Here is a 16,595-nt window from a genome sequence, read left to right as displayed (position 1 = left end):
TAGTAAAGTCACTGCTATGATTTTGGCATAGAGATGCCAGAGCTCAGAGATGCAAAATTCAATTGCTCCTGCTTATCTCTCCAGTGAGCCTGGAAGCCTTCCTCATGTGCTTTGAGAGCAAGCAGAAAACCCATGTGACTGTTCAGGAGCATGCCTTGTTAGAAAGTTCCAAAGCACAGCTAGAGAATCTAACTAGGCAATTTTCTCATTTGAGAAATTAAAAAGGCCTTTTTAATAATTGTGTTGCTAACATTCAATTTGATAATAAGGCTTTCAGTGGAATTTTTTTTTAAATCCCAGTAATTTTTCTTCCTTGAACATAAAAAAAAAAAGTCACATCCTTCTGTAAATAGTAATTAGTTGTGCCTCCTCTAGACAGCTCTAAGGGATGACTTCAAGGGCTTACATTTATAACCCATGCACTGATGGCAGGTTCATTTTGTTCAGAGGGCTTCAGAAATGTTTGAATTAGTTGCTAGCATTGAGAAGGTGGGAGACGTTTTCCCAAAGTTCAAGTTCCTGGTTGCTTTTAGAAAGACTGAGGTTCTAGCACTGCTGCTCTTGTCCACGGCAGCAGTCGAGTGTGCCACAGGAGGGAGCTGCGGTCAGCCGAAGTCTGCCTACACCATGTCGACAGTCCCGCGCACTGGACCCTCGGCACTCCCACAGCACCTCCACGCCTGTTCTTACTACTTGCCTGGCCCGTCACCCAAGGGCCACAGAGGGCAGGGCCACACGCCACACATGGACACCTAGAAGTCTTTGGTGCTCATTCCAATTTTACTTCTGTCTTACAGTGGCTTATGCTTTGTATCTAAAGTGAGTGCTCTGCTCAGTTGTGCACAACTCTTTGAGACCCTATGGACTGGGGCCCACCAAGTTCCTCGGTCCATGGAATTCTCCAGGCAAGAATACTAGAGTGGGTAGCCATTTCCCCCTCCAGGGGATCTTCCTGACCCAGGGATCGAACCCACATCTCCTGCACTGGCAGGTGGATCCCTTACCACTAGCACCACCAGACAGCAAATCTCTCCTTGCACTTCGGATACTTATTTAACTCAGGAACTGGAAAGCTGAGTGTCAGGAATATCAAGCACATACACAAGGTGAGTCACTCTCTCTTGCTGAGTACTGAAAGCAGTTCCCATTGACTTATCAGCATCCCTCCACGGGCTGTGTGTGCTCCAGCTTGGTCTGAAGTGAGGAAAAATGCAATCATTGCAGTTCTGCTTCACCCATGTTGAGAACAGAGGCAGTGTTTTAGTATTTGACACTTATCTTGGGGCTAGATTTTAAGAGTTTTGTGATGGACCAAACATTTTGTTAATGAAATCTATGAACACCTTTTAGCAAATGTAGGTCTAGTTTTCTAGCCTAATTATTTACAGGACTGCAGGGCCGCTGCCTCTCTTCCTTTGTAGACAGTCGTCTTTGTTATTGCTACCAACCAAGATTTAAAAGCTTTAAAGCTTATATTATTATTGTGAATAAATATTTCTGCATTTCCTTAAATCTTTGGCAGTCCTTATGTAAGGAAATGAAGAAACGAATGGGGTGATTACTACGAGAAGGAAAAGCAACTAGGACTTGAAAACTACTGACAGTGACTTCAGCTTATACCTGCCTTTCTCCAGGCCAAGTAAGGCTCAGTATTTCATTATCCATCCTTTCAAGGCAAAGGTCTTTTCTAAAAGGAGGCCCACTGTTTGCAGCAAAGGTTCTGAAAAAATCTTCAAAATCTGGAAACCTGCTCCTCTGTCATGTGAGATCATGAGGGAATAGGCACTTGCATTGTAAATGAGGATCAGGAGATTGCCTTCTTGAGGAAAACTGGTAACAGCCATCAAAATTATAAATGCATAACCTCTCTCCCAGTAACCATGCTACTCAGAATTTATGTGCATATGTGCCAATGAAGGATAAAGTGTCTATGAGAAAACTGAAGCCCACCACCAAGGGACTGGTGAAATAAATTACAGTATATCCAAAAGTAGACTGTTATGAAGTCATTGCAAGAACAGAGTGAGGTAGACCTATACACACTAAGGGGGAATTATCCACGTGTAAAGTGAGAAAAGCAAGTCTTAGCTGGTCCAGTTTCCTGCCATTTTAAAAAGCTCCATTAATGTAAATATGCTTTGAACAGCTGAAGGATACACAACTAATGGGTAACAGTGGTTACCTCTAGGGAGGGGAACCAAGGGAAGCAGAGTGGAAAGGAGATACTTCATGTCTTTCGCCTTTTTTTAAACCATGTGCATGCATTTTCTTTGCAATGCCGTTTTAAAAATGAACAGAACAGGGAGATGATAATGAAGTTATTGAGAAAAGCGCTCTCCCCATTGGTGTATTTCTGAAGGGCTCTGTCTAGCCTGGATACCAAGCCTTGCCCTATGCAGGGGTGAGTACAGGGGATGCTGTTGACTACTGGTTTTCCTACTGGGTTCAGGTCTGCCCTCCCAGGGCCCAACAGCTTTTCCCACACCAGCACCTGTGGGCAGCTCTGCCTCTATGCCTCAAGTACTATTTGCACAAGCTAGCAGGGCAAGTGGTCGTGCAGGAGTCAAATGTTGGTCTGTTAATGGTAGAACAGCAAGGCTAGTCAAAGGAGCAAAATGAACATGATCTGGATGTGTTCGAAGAGATCTTGTTCAGAAAGGTCGTTTGTTACTGATTAAGCATTTATGAAATACCTTCCTAAAGGTCTGAATACCACTAGGACACTAAGTTAGGACTGAAACATGTACAAGAATGACCCACATTGAAGTACTAGCTTGTCAGTTCAAATCCAGTGTAATTCCCCCTTGAAACAGAACCCCAGATTAACTTTAAGTAGCCAGCAGCAAAGAATCCTCTAATTTAAAGATTTTAAAAGAAAAACATAACCAGAAGGCCTGGTTTTCAAAATTGCTGTTAAAGGCCAACAAATTAGCTGGAAGGGAGGGGTGAAAAGGAATCAACCTACAAAGCACTCTGCCACAGAGAGCAGATCCTTGTAGTTTTTTGGTCTCTTTCCTTGAGATAATCACTACCTTGCTGAAAATGGGAAAGGCAGCCCCTGCCATCCCCAAGGGGAAAAAAATATTCACCCAAACAGCTTCTCCTTGTTTTTAACCATATATTCCAGGGGTAGGTGTGGGGAGATTTTTTTTGTTTGTTTTTACATTTATACAGTTTACATTGCTTGACCCATAAATAACACTTGTAAGATTAATAGGGCCATAGTTTTAAAGAGTATTTACATAGCCCCACCATGCATACAGAGCCTTTTTAATATTGGAAAATTGGAAAAAAAAAAAAAAGAACTTTCCATCACTAGGCAATATAAATTTGACTGTCTAAACTTATATACCCTGACTAAGATACAAGCAATCATTTCATCCATAAATGCTGTTTCTGGTTCCCTAACAAATCTAGCACTGCAGTGTAACAAACATCTTACATTTCAGGGATATAAAAATATCAGCTTTAAAATCTGAACTGTACAGTATGTACATTAATATTTGCACCGTTAAATTAGGAATACACTTAAGTCTATGAAATACTACATTATAAATAGCAATGTTCTTTTCGATCTGTAGCTGGAGCTAATATAATGTTTACCTGGCTAATAAGGGCTGGAAGGGGATGAGGTGGCCTTGCACAATGGGACGCACAGTGTTGGCTGGGTCACATGACTACGTGCATGCCACACAACTGGACAGACTGTCAGGACCTGGTCAACCTGGTGCAGACAAACGACAAACACTATTGCTTGACAAAGGTGGCTCAAGTTCTCCATTGTCTAAAAAATCAACACCCCCATCCAATCACCTCTCAACAGCTTCCTGCAGATCTCTTGAGGTTTGGAGACCAAAGCAGCTGTTTCAAATTGTGATGCACCCAAGAGACACAAAAGGTCATGTCTACCTGGCACCATCCAAGGAGGGTAAGTGGAGAAATCACACCTTCCAAAGGTTAATCTGACACTGTAAACAGCAGTCGGGGTCTCATTTACATGGGCAAAGCACTTGAATCTATTTTAGCAACTTTCCTATGGAAGAAAAAAGATATGATTTAAGATGGTTAATGGCTAAGTTTAAATACAATCTCTGCAGCTACTACATTAAGAAATAATACAGTTTTTGCCCTTGTGTCCCTTTTTCTTCTTGGATTTAGTTGTCCTCTGACCAAACTGAGGAGTGGGGAATGCAGAAGTTGGACTAGAAAGGTCGTCTGTGTAGTAGGCGTATCTCTGCGGCCGGGGCTGAGGAATTGGTTGTCCAAGAAAATACCCTTCTTCTTCTGAGTCAGAGGAGGAGGAGGTGGAGGAGGAGCACCAGGAGTCGTCGTCCTCCCCATAGAGGCCTAGAAATCGCGGCCCTCCCGGGTTCTGCAGGGCGTAGTCAGAAGTGGCGTGGGTGTACTGCCCATAGAGGTCAGCGTTCTGGATGTAGGCCTGGATCTCCCGGGCACTCTTATTCTGGATAAATTTTTCGTAGTTATCGGGGGTGTAGAGCCGCAGCCTGTCCTTGGGAGAGTATTTTCTTTCTGTGACAAGGTTCAGGGCATTGTCTGAGCGGGACTTCCTACTTCTCCTGCGGCGATGGTGATGTGACCTGGGTCCCCTCTCTTCAAAATGGTACACCCGTCTCCGAGTTCTCTCACTCATGGGCGGCTGCCGAATTTCGATGTTCTCGTAGCTTCCCTTGTCGATGACATCATCTGAAAACTTGACTTGCTGTGGCCTGGACTGAGACTTGGACCTTCGGAGCACTGGCAGGTGAACTGATTTCTCCTCGGGCAGGACTTTTTCTGGACACAACTCTGAACTGAGACTCTTCAAGGACTCCGTGCTCCTGTGCAGCATGGAAGAGTTCAGAGTCCCCATGTTGCTCATTTTCTCACAATCTTCTGTCTCTATTTCCTCAAAGTTTTGCAGAGAATACAACGATGGCCTCGGCTTGCTTTCTCCATCCACCGAAGCCCCTAAAAGAAAAGCCACAAGACAAGACGTGACCGTCAATAATCCTAACACTCTGACAGTTATTACCAACAAGCTTTAGAAGCATTTTGAAGTGAAGTCTCTTGAATTTAATTATCTGATGAACAATCACTAGGCAAAACCAACGGACATATATACTTAACTGAGAAGAGGAATGAATTTTATCATTGAAACAAGTGGCCCAGCATCTCATAGGCCCCAGCCATTTGGGGGCCAAACATGAGTTACAGCCCATGGGATGAGCAACCAAACTAAAATCTCTTCATAACAGTTCTGTCATTAATTTATTAACATGACACATAGAAGCTTCTGTCTCTCAACCCATTAACGCACCTGTTTATCTGAATCTCTCTCAAAGCAGTCCTTCCCTTTGCATGCACACAGCCACTATTATGGCCCTCTTCTTATGCCCAGACTAGTCATCTCTTATACCTGGACTGGTAGTCGAACAGCGCAAGGGCCAGATCCAGCTCACAGCCTACGTGTGGACAGAGTTTCACTGGGCCAGATATATCTGTTTGCTTCTCTGCTGCCTATGGTTTTTTTCCACAATGTAGAGTTGAGTAGTTGTAACAAAGACTATAATGTCCCAAAAGTCCTAGCTAGCCTTTTATGGAAAAAGTTTGCCAAACCCCTGACCCAGGCCTTTATCCAATCTTCTGCTCCATCAACCCATAAACTAATATTCCACTTCCAGGTTAATTTCATCTTAAAACTTTGCTCAAAACTGATGATGTTGTGCTCCTTGTTATAACAGGGCTCAGGCAGGTTAAGCGAAATGGACATAACCCAGCTGACGGTAAGCAACAGCAGGGAATGCTGTGAACTGTTGTCAACTGGTGGCTACATAGCTTCCCAATTTCTAAATAAAGCCTGTTTTTGAGCTTATCATTGTCAAGAAAAGTCAGCAATAAAACGATGTATACCAAATGTTGTCTATTTTTGATATTTAAATGTTGAAACACCTATCATATGGCCTAGCAAACAGGAGGTGCTTAGTATTTAGTCTTACCCACCATTCCTTCAGTTCAGTCACTCAGTCATGTCTGACTCTTTGCGACCCCATGAATCGCAGCACGCCAGGCCTCCCTGTCCATCACCAATTCCCAGAGTTCACTCAGACTCACATCCGTCGAGTCAATGATGCCATCCAGCCATCTCATCCTCTGTCGTCCCCTTTCCTCCTGCCCGCAATCCCTCCCAGCATCAGAGTCTTTTCCCAATGAGTCAACTCTTCGCATGAGGTGGCCAAAGTACTGGAGTTTCAGCTTTAGCATCATTCCTTCCAAAGAAATCCCAGGGCTGATCTCCTTCAGAATGGACTGGTTGGATCTCCTTGCAGTCCAAGGGACTCTCAAGAGTCTTCTCCAACACCACAGTTCAAAAGCATCAATTCCTCGGTGCTCAGCCTTCTTCGCAGTCCAACTTTCATACATGACTACTGGAAAAACCATAGCCTTGACTAGACGGACCTCAGTAGGCAAACTAATGTCTCTGCTTTTGAATATGCTATTTCGGTTGGTCATAACTTTTCTTCCAAGGAGTAAGCGTCTTTTAATTTCCTGGCTGCAGTCGCCATCTGCAGTGAGTCCCCTTAATTATAGGCTTTAATGTTGACAAGCCCAACTGAAGTCAGGAGGGTAGCTGTCTTAACCTTCTGTGCCCAGCACCTGGCCTGGGGCCCTCCTGGCAGCTGCTCAGACCTTTCCTGGCCTATGTTATAATGTAACGTAACTTTTATGAAAGGACTAGTGTCATTCGTTGAACTATGAAACTAACCAAGCAACAACAGTACCCAGAAACTTGCAGCAAATGTAATATTCAGGAGGGTTGGGTTCTAGGATCAACCTCATCTTTAAATACTTATATAAACGTGGGCATTTAGCTTCTTGGTTTCTTTGGTGTTCTGTTTTTGTGTTTTTGATCAAGCCACATGGCTTGCGGGATCTTAGTTCCTCAACTAGGGATTGAACCTGGGTCACGGAAATGAAATGGAAAAGAAATGCAAAGAAGCAAAATGGCTGTCTGGGGAGGCCTTACAAATAGCTGTGAAAAGAAGAGAGGGGAAAAGCAAAGGAGAAAAGGAAAGATATAAGCATCCGAATGCAGAGTTTCAAAGAATAGCAAGAAGAGATAAGAAAGCCTTCTTCAGTGATCACTGCAAATAGAGGAAAACAACAGAATGGGAAAGACTAGAGATCTCTTTAAGAAAATTAGAGATACCAAGGGAACATTTCATGCAAAGATGGGCTCAATAAAGGACAGAAATGGTATGGACCTTACAGAAGCAGAAGATATTAAGAAGAGGTGGCAAGAATACATGGAAGAACTGTACAAAAAAGATCTTCACGACCCAGATAATCATGATGATGTGATCACTAATCTAGAGCCAGACATCTTGGAATGTGAAGTCAAGTGGGCCTTAGAAAGCATCACTACGAACAAAGCTAGTGGAGGTGATGGAATTCCAGTTGAGCTGTTTCAAATCTTGAAAGATGATGCTATGAAAGTGCTGCACTCAATATGCCAGCAAATTTGGAAAACTCAGCAGTGGCCACAGGACTGGAAAAGCTCAGTTTTCATTCCAATCCCAAAGAAAGGCAATGCCAAAGAATGCTCAAACTACCGCACAATTGCAGTCATCCCACATGCTAGTAAAGTAATGCTCAAAATTCTCCAAGCCAGGCTTCAGCAATACGTGAACGGTGAACTCCCTGATGTTCAAGCTAGTTTTAGAAAAGGCAGAGGAACCAGAGATCAAATTGCCAACATCCGCTGGATCATGGAAAAAGCAGGAGAGTTCCAGAAAAACATCTATTTCTGCTTCATTGACTATGCCAAAGCCTTTGACTGTGTGGATGACAATAAACTGTGGAAAATTCTGAAAGAGATGGGAATACCAGACTACCTAACCTGCCTCTTGAGAAATCTGTATGCAGGTCAGGAAGCAACAGTTAGAACTGGACATGGAACAACAGACTCGTTCCAAATAGGAAAAGGAGTATGTCACGGCTGTATATTGTCACCCTGCTTATTTAACTTATATGCAGAGTACATCATGAGAAACGCTGGACTGGAAGAAACACAAGCTGGAATCAAGATTGCCGGGAGAAATATCAATCACCTCAGATATGCAGATGACACCACCCTTATGGCAGAAAGTGAAGAGGAACTCAAAAGCCTCTTGATGAAAGTCAAAGAGGAGAGTGAAAAAGTTGGCTTAAAGCTCAACATTCAGAAAACGAAGATCATGGCATCCGGTCCCATCACTTCATGGGAAATAGATGGGGAAACAGTGTCAGACTTTATCTTTTTGGGGTCCAAAATCACTGCAGACGGCGACTGCAGCCATGAAATTAAAAGACGCTTACTCCTTGGAAGAAAAGTTATGACCAACCTAGATAGCATATTCAAAAGCAGAGACATTACTTTGCCGACTAAGGTCCGTCTAGTCAAGGCTATGGTTTTTCCAGTGGTCATGTATGGATGTGAGAGTTGGACTGTGAAGAAGGCTGAGCGCCGAAGAATTGATGCTTTTGAACTGTGCTGTTGGAGAAGACTCCTGAGAGTCCCTTGGAGTGCAAGGAGATCCAACCAGTCCATTCTGAAGGAGATCAGCCCTGGGATTTCTTTGGAAGGAATGATGCTAAAGCTGAAACTCCAGTACTTTGGCCACCTCATGCGAAGAGTTGACTCACTGGAAAAGACTCTGATACTGGGAGGGGTTGGGGGCAGGAGGAGAAGGGGACAACCAAGGATGAGATGACTGGATGGCATCACGGACTCGATGGATGTGTGTCTGAGTGAACTCCGGGAGTTGGTGATGGACAGGGAGGCCTGGTGTGCTGTGATTCATGGGGTCGCAAAGAGTTGGAGACGACTGAGCGACTGAACTGAACTGAACATGGAAATGAAAGCTCTGAGCCCTAACCACTGGAATGCCAGGGAATTCCCTAGTCTCTTGGTAATTCAACTCTCCACATTTGTAAAATGCAGTAATATCTACTCTCTCAGGGTCATCGTAAGGATGAAATGTAGATAACTGACACAAAAGTGTTTTGAAAATATTAAAGTGAAATTATTTTATAATCTGGGTTAAAAAAAAAACTTAGCTAATTTTGAGCTGTCTATTGCCACAGGGCAATTCAGGGGAAAAAAAATGTTCTGTGCTTATGGAGTATGCATATTGATTTTAATATCTTTAATTCATACAGAATGATCCAAAGAGTCCAATACCTTTCAAATACAGATGTAGACTCCATCATCCCAATAAATTCATCTCTTCTCTTCAAAACAGGGGTAACAATACCTGTCCCCAGTGACTGTACTGAAAATTTATATGTACACATACACGTATGTGAGTGTTTGCTTTGCTATCTGTTCTGTTTAGTTGCTAAATTGTGTCCAATTCTGTGACCCCACAGACTGCAGCATGCCAGGCTTCCCTGTCTGTCACCGTCTTCTGGAGCTTGCTCAAACTCATATCTGTTGAGTCGATGATGCCATTTGACTATCTCATCCTCTGCTGCCCCCTTCTCCTCCTGCCTTTAATCTTCCCCAGCATAAGGGTCTTTTCCAACCAGTCAGCTCTTCGCATCAGATAACCAAAGTATGGAGCTTCAGCTTCAGCATTAATCCTGCCAATGAATATTCAGGATTGATTTCCTTTAGGATTGACTGGTTTGATTTCCTTGCTGTCCAAGGGACTCTCAAGAGTCTTTTCCAATACCACAATTTGAAAGTATCAGTTCTTCGGTGCTCAGCCTTCTCTATGATCCAGCTCTCACATCCATACATGACTACTGGAAAAATCATAGCTTTGACTCTACAGACTTTTGTCAGCAAAGTGGTGTCTCTGTTGTTTAATACACTGTTGTTTTGCCACAGTGTTTAGCATTTAACTGAAACGCCTTCCTTCCCATGGTCTATGGTTTTAAAAAACATAGCCCCTACTGGTTGCTGAACTGTAACTTTCGGCATAAACTTTTAGTGGCTCCTTTTCCAATACCCCATGATCCCTAGGTCACATACCTGTGATATTAGACAAAGCCAAAGAATCCATAGAATCCCGAACACTTTGCTCTGGTTTCAGGTCTGACAAACACTCCAGGGAGTCTCCATACCACTGTGTTTGATCATGATTGTATCCTGAAGCCCCATGGTCCAGATCCAGTTCCTGGAGTCTTCGACTGCTCGCGGGGCCTGGGTGGCTGCCATAAGCAGAATCCCCTAGTCCATCTTGTGACTGTGCCCAATACATATCAGATTGGTATTTTTTGCTTGCAAGGCTCTGGCTGTTTTGCTTCAACTCGGTCTTGTTTTTAACCATGTTATCAGCTATCCAGTGCTCACTGGCTCGAATGTCCATCTCACTGGGCTGCTGCTGGAAGAGACTTTTATCACCAAACTTGAGGAGGAGCTGTGTCATGTAATCTTCATGCTCGGCCCATTCCTCAGGGTCTTCTGGGGTTTCATGCTCTACTCTGCCTTTCCAGAATTCTTCATTGACGAAACCTGCTCCTTGCCTGGAAAGGCTCAGATCGTCCAGCTTCCGAGATAGGGTGTCGTCAGCATTGCCTGACAGGCCAGGAAACTTATAGTTCAGAGCAGGGGACAAAAGGAGGGACTGACGACACTGATCTGCTGACCGGCTGCTCTTGCCCATCCGGACACTTCTTCTGGAGTCTCTTGATCGAGCTGACTGGAATGCAGAGTCGGAGGAATCGGAGGCATGCACGTCTTCACCAAGGCTGCATGTCTTCGAGCAATAAATCTGGCCTTGTTTGGGGAGGAAAGGGCATCCCAACAGAGAGGTTTTGCACTGGGCACAGGAAAAGCAGGCCTCTGTGGCGTGCCAGTGCTGCCCATCATAGGTCATCTGCGCGTGGTCCACACCTGTTTCAAGAAAGGAAAGAACCACAAGTTATGGTTCCGCCCTGACACAGGAAGAAGAAAAGAGACTGCGGGCATGAGGGAACCTTTGAGGGTGACGAGGCTGTCCTGGATCTTGGCAGAGCTGGGACTTACACAGGTGTAGTTAGTTCTCATTTATAAACTGGTCTATGTGCTAGATGTGTTTTTAGTTCCAAAATCCTTGCAGAGTCTCCAAGGTCACTTGCAGACACATGCAAAGTGGCAGCAACTCTGAGTCAAGTGACGCTGCTGCCTCCCAGCTGGGGACGGGCGCTGCCTCTCGTGTCAGCGCTCACACCTCACACAGGCCCGTCTTCTTTCCCACGTTCGTACTTTCTCTTAGTGATCTTGTTTAAAATGGCCCCAGCACAGAGCTGAAGTGTTGTCTAGTGTGGCTCAGCACAGAAGGCTGTGATGTGCCTCACAGAGGCAATCCACAGGTCAGATGAGCTTTGTCTAAGCAGGTGGTACAGGGCTGTTGACTATGAGTTCGATTTAATGAATCAACAACATATATTAAATAAGGTGTCTTTAAACCAAAATACACAGGAAACAAGATTACCTGTTTGATTGGTTTATGACAATGGTTCAAACCAGAGGCTCATAGGAACTAACTCACTGTATCTCCAGGAGCAGTGGCTAGGTATTGGAGGCTCATGTTCATGAGGACTTAACAGATCACAATTGCCAGGAGAGACAGAAATCCAGTCTACACCCATTTATCAAAATTCATCAAACCGAAACACTTAAGTCTTTCCGATTTCACTGTACATAAACTGCACCTCCATCAAAAACAGAAAGAAAGAAACAGTGGCTGATCAGAGACAGAGTGATGGATGAGTAACAACAGCCGCAGGCCGGGCCACGGACGCACCGATATGCTCCCCGCACGCCTCGCAGTACTCTGCATACAGGGACTCGAAGCAGCCGCAGCAGAATGGGCGGCCGTCCTTCATGATGTACCTCTGTCCCCCCAGGACCGTCTCGCACTCCAGGCAGCAGAAGTGTTTCATGTGCCAATGCCGACCCTCAGCTTCTGTGCACTCATCAGCAAAAATTATCTTTAACGAGAAACAAGAAACCACAGGATGAAAGAAATTCATTTTGAATGATTTTAAAGGCCAAGCTATCTCTATGTTTTCTGGGCAACTGACAGGCACTAGATCTCTTGTTTCTTACAGCCTCAAGCTTACATGTGACTTGATGCAGCTCCAGAACAAGGACAGAAATCGAAAACACTGGAAAGCAGAAACTAAGCGCATGCTTGCACTTTAAAAGAAAAACCAGAATTCTGCATTGGAGGTAATACACTTGGCCGTATTTTTGCTCCCCAATCACACTTTGCAGGCATAATCTGGCAAAGAACACATTAACACTGAAATAATTTAGTGTCTTGTGCACCTTTCAATAGGAAAAAAAAAAAAAAACCTCACTAAAGTGGCTGTGAGCCACCAGTTACAGTCTGGGTGCTGGACAAGTGAACAGCATTTATGTAGATAATGCTTCCTTGGACCTGGTGGCCATCTCCAGATTATGGACTTCTTGATTTTTCCATATTTTTGGTATCAAAAACTTCTCAAATAGCACATCATAGAAGAAACTTAAATATACAAAAGTAAAAATGAGAAGTTTACTGTTACTGATTGAAGCAGACCAGGGAGATATAACAAATAAATGCAATGAGGTTCCTTGGATGGGGTGTCAGAATAAAACACAGACATGAGTAGAAAAACTGAGGAAACCTAAATAAAGTCTGTGATTTAGTTAAAATATTATAAATGTTACATTTCTTAGTTTTGATGCATATACCATGATTACATATGATAATTAACAAGCTAGGAGAAGGGTATACAGGGACTCTCCATGATATTTTTGCAACTCTTCTGTAAATCTAAAATTACTTAAAAATAAAAATCCTAAGGTAGAAAAACTTCAGTCTACACCACCAGCCCTTCCCACACATGCTCCAAGGGTTAACTACTGTGAACTCAGTGTATGTCTTTACACAGTGTTTCTGAGTGTTTACAAATCTGTATACAGTCTTGTTCTTCCCCCCTTTAACAAAATTAAGATCAATCGTTACACACTCTTCTTGCAACTTGCTTTCTCCTCACAATCCATCAAGGACATCCTCGTCAGTGGACAAAGACACCTGCTGCCTTCTCTTCATCAGCCACATATGATTCCATGATACCACTGTACAGGGTTATCTTAAAACTATATACACACAGCACACGCAGCAGAGACTTCTATTTGGCTGAGGTGTGAACAGTGGAATATTGGCTGACCAGAAGCTTATTTTTCCCAGTGTTAAGGGATGAACTTTTTTACCTCGTCACATGCTGAACACCGGGGTTTGAGCAGCTCAGCATGGTGCCGGCCACAGTGAATTTTTCCATCCTGATAAAAATAGATGAGGTCGACCAGCAGCTCACTGCACGTGAAGCAGACAAAACAGGATGGGTGCCAGCACACTCCTGGGCCCGCTCGAGAGGCAAACACTGCGATCTCACCTCCATTTATCTTCAACCCACACTAAAAACAAAAGGATTTCGATTTAAAACGATGCTTCTTCAATGCTGCAGTCTCTGCCTTTTCCACTTAACACTCAATCCCAAATCTCTCAGGGAAACTTTAATTTCTGTTCCCTCCTGCTAGTGGTTAAACAGCTCTTCACCACGGAACTGTCTGTCATTCTCCACTGGAGTGAACACTCCTTGGCTTTACTACCTACCACGCTGGACTGCTCACTGAGAACACTCGCAGTGGTTTTCCAGGGGTGGCTTCCTGTTGGATATATTCTTGCTCTGAGAATGCCCAGTAAGGCCCTGAACGACTATATTATGTCCCTGTGTTTCTGAACACAAGGCACACCCCAGCCCCGCCCTCCATGCCAAGACCTTAGGATTTCACCCCATGTTTACTTAAGGGGCTGCCTCCCCCATACACACAGCAGTGTGGCCACTTACAAACATGAATCCCCATTTAATATAAAGCTACGTTGCTTTTCTTTCTCATAGGTTTTGGAGGTTTTCAGGGCTCACCTCGGCGCTGGCCTGGCCATCTGCTCCCTCCCACCTCCCCCTCAGCTGACCCAAGACATCACCACCCATCCATCCAGAAGTCGCTACCTGCTCGCACACGGCGTGCATTACTGCTCTGGACAGAAGTTTAATTGTTCCTCTTCCTAGTGCTTCCTTCTTCCGCTGAGCACTGAACACTTGCAGTTCTTTTTTCTCCTCCTCACTCAAAGTCTGGCAGTACCGCACCTTCACAGAAGGAAACAGAAGCACCCTCTGATGTACACAGCCTCCCTCACCAATTCTTTATTTCCAGAATTGAATTTCAGGAAACAAAACAGCAAGTGTAGCTGGTCTGCCCTCATGAATCCCTAGTTTAAAAATGACGCCACACCTTTAAAACACCACCAAATCTTGCAGCTTCTCTAGCAAAAGTGAAATGCAATGAATTTTTTTTTTTTTTTTGGCCACACCATGCAGCACGTGGGATCTTAGTTCCTCAACCAGGGACTGAACCCACACCCCTTGCATTGGAAGCATGGGTCTTAACCACTGGACTGCTGCAGAAGTCCTTTATTTGTTTTTTAAAAAAAGGATGAAAAGTTTAATTTAAACTTTTATCAGCAGAGATGCTAAAAAAAACCTAAGGCATCAACCTTTCTTCAAAAGGTTTAAACTGGTTAACTGCCACCTTCATTACACATTCTACAGGCACTCAAACCCACTGCAGGCCCAAAGCTCCATAAAGCTCTGGCTGGGTGAAGGGGTGGAGAAATTGCAGGAATCTGTAGGTTCCTGATAACTGGTGGGTGGCTGCAAACACTATAAAAAACCAACTTGTGTTAAGTTTATTGCACTGACACCCTTTTCTTTCTTAAAGAATGGAGAGTGGTATTCTCCAGCCCAATTTTATCTGAAGAAAGGCAAAAGAGTCTGAAGTTTATGGGAGGCATCACAACGCTGAGGGTGGATTTTTTTTTTTTCCTAATTAGCCTTCTTCCTGTTATTTTACCTCATTATCATGTGGTGGCAACTGGTACAAAAGCTGTTTAATTCGGTGCTTCTCTCCAGGGCTATTAACATAAGGAACCTTTTCCTCTGGTAAGCAAGCAAAATAGAGCTGGATCTGAGGGAGAGAGGGAGAAGGACGTCAACTCACAGGAAGCGAACACTTCAGCTCAGTCCATCCCGAGAAGTTACCCTGCCCTTTAGGTAGGGCTCCAGCCTCTGGCAGGATGTGGCTGCTGGCCGCTAATGAGAAGACCAGCTGAGCCAGGCCAGCAAGACGTGCAAACCCCCAGTTAGCTAGCACCCAGCTGCTAAAGGGCTCTTCAGGAATGTAATTTGTAGTAACAATCAGGGGCATTATAAATTACGCCCCATAAAATATGCACATTTAATGCTACCATTCCTGAGTGATCTCCCTAGGGGCAGCGAAGAGAGTGCTGAGTGAACACTGGAAGTGACCACACAGGCTGTGTGACACTGTCCACAATCCAGCCACTACACAAACACACTGGATTTGCTCTCGGAATTTCACGTTGCAAAGACAAAAGCTGTTCTGTGAAACTTTGTAAACTCTCCCTTATCAGGTTCTCTCAAGCTTCAGCTTTCTTTGCTTCCAGGGGTGCTGTTTTCTAAATACTTGGAGTCAATTTCCCCAGAAAACTGGAGGGAAACTATAATGAGCTATACTTAGTTCATTTTGAAAGAACTCAATTTTTGTTTGAATTTTTTTTTTGTCTTTCTGTTGTAGCTAAAGGAAACCCTTTAATGAATGCTGCAAAGGCTGCTGCAGTGCTGAGGAGGAATGAAAATGATTCAATGAGGAAACTAAGGAATTTGAGTTGACTCATTGGAAAAGACTCTGATGCTGGGAGGGACCGGGGCAGGAGGAGAAGGGGACGACAGAGGATGAGATGGCTGGATGGCATCACTGACTCGATGGATGTGAGTCTGAGTGAACTCCGGGAGTTGGTGATGGACAGAGAGGCCTGGTGTGCTGCGATTCATGGGGTCGCAAAGAGTCGGACACGACTGAGCGACTGAACTGAACTGAACTGCTTCAATATTTCAAGATCTCACAAACCTACTCACCGAAGCTGCAGGAAGGGTTTTCTCTTAAAGGTCGGTAGAAACACTGCCTTCCTACATGGAGCCCAGCTCTCGCCCATATCCCAGTGTATCAGCCACCAGAGCTTGTATGGTTGTAAACGCTAAACACCAACTATGTGTGCACCAGGCACTGTGGGAGGCCCAGGATGAATCGGAAACCCCTCTTCCCAAGGGGCTGCCCACCAAGTGGGAAACACAACAATAACTCAGGAGCCCAACTACCTCCCCTTGTTTCAAACTACCTTGGCCCTTGTGTCCATCACCAGCAATTTTTTAACAAGTTCATCATTATAGGGATATTGGGAAGATAAAAACAGGGACACACAATGGTCTCATCTTCCTTAAAATAACAATACAACAAAGCACAAAATTAGCTCTTTAATTTTTTTTCCAATTCACATGGTGTGGTGACGAAATCTTTCCTGTGCAAGGTTATCAGAGGTCTATTTAAGCAGTGACGCTGAAATAGTCTCACAGCTCTTTCTCCTCTCTTCCAAAGCCCAGGCACTGCAGAGAACTGCCAGAGAAACTTTCCCCTTTCCTTTTATTACTTTTTTGTTGTT

General features: G+C 44.2%; 1 protein-coding gene across 7 annotated transcripts in view; it reads right to left on the bottom strand.

The window, feature by feature from the left end:
* Positions 1-3,104: 3,104 nt before the first annotated feature.
* Positions 3,105-16,595, bottom strand: part of PRICKLE1 (prickle planar cell polarity protein 1) — a 108,205-nt gene continuing 94,714 nt past the window's right edge. For all 7 annotated transcript variants that reach the window (XM_069584545.1, XM_069584546.1, XM_069584549.1 and 4 more), the window contains 6 exons: positions 14,930-15,043; positions 14,029-14,166; positions 13,229-13,432; positions 11,772-11,958; positions 10,016-10,879; positions 3,105-4,968 (listed from right to left, as the gene is read on the bottom strand). In XM_069584545.1, the coding sequence (XP_069440646.1) occupies positions 4,106-4,968; positions 10,016-10,879; positions 11,772-11,958; positions 13,229-13,432; positions 14,029-14,166; positions 14,930-15,043 (2,370 nt within the window). In that variant the 3' untranslated portion in view covers positions 3,105-4,105. The remainder of the gene's footprint in view (positions 4,969-10,015; positions 10,880-11,771; positions 11,959-13,228; positions 13,433-14,028; positions 14,167-14,929; positions 15,044-16,595) is intronic.

This window comes from Ovis canadensis, chromosome 3 (assembly GCF_042477335.2).
Source record: "Ovis canadensis isolate MfBH-ARS-UI-01 breed Bighorn chromosome 3, ARS-UI_OviCan_v2, whole genome shotgun sequence".
NCBI lineage: Eukaryota > Metazoa > Chordata > Mammalia > Artiodactyla > Bovidae > Ovis > Ovis canadensis.
This window is presented reverse-complemented; position numbering and strand designations above follow the sequence as displayed.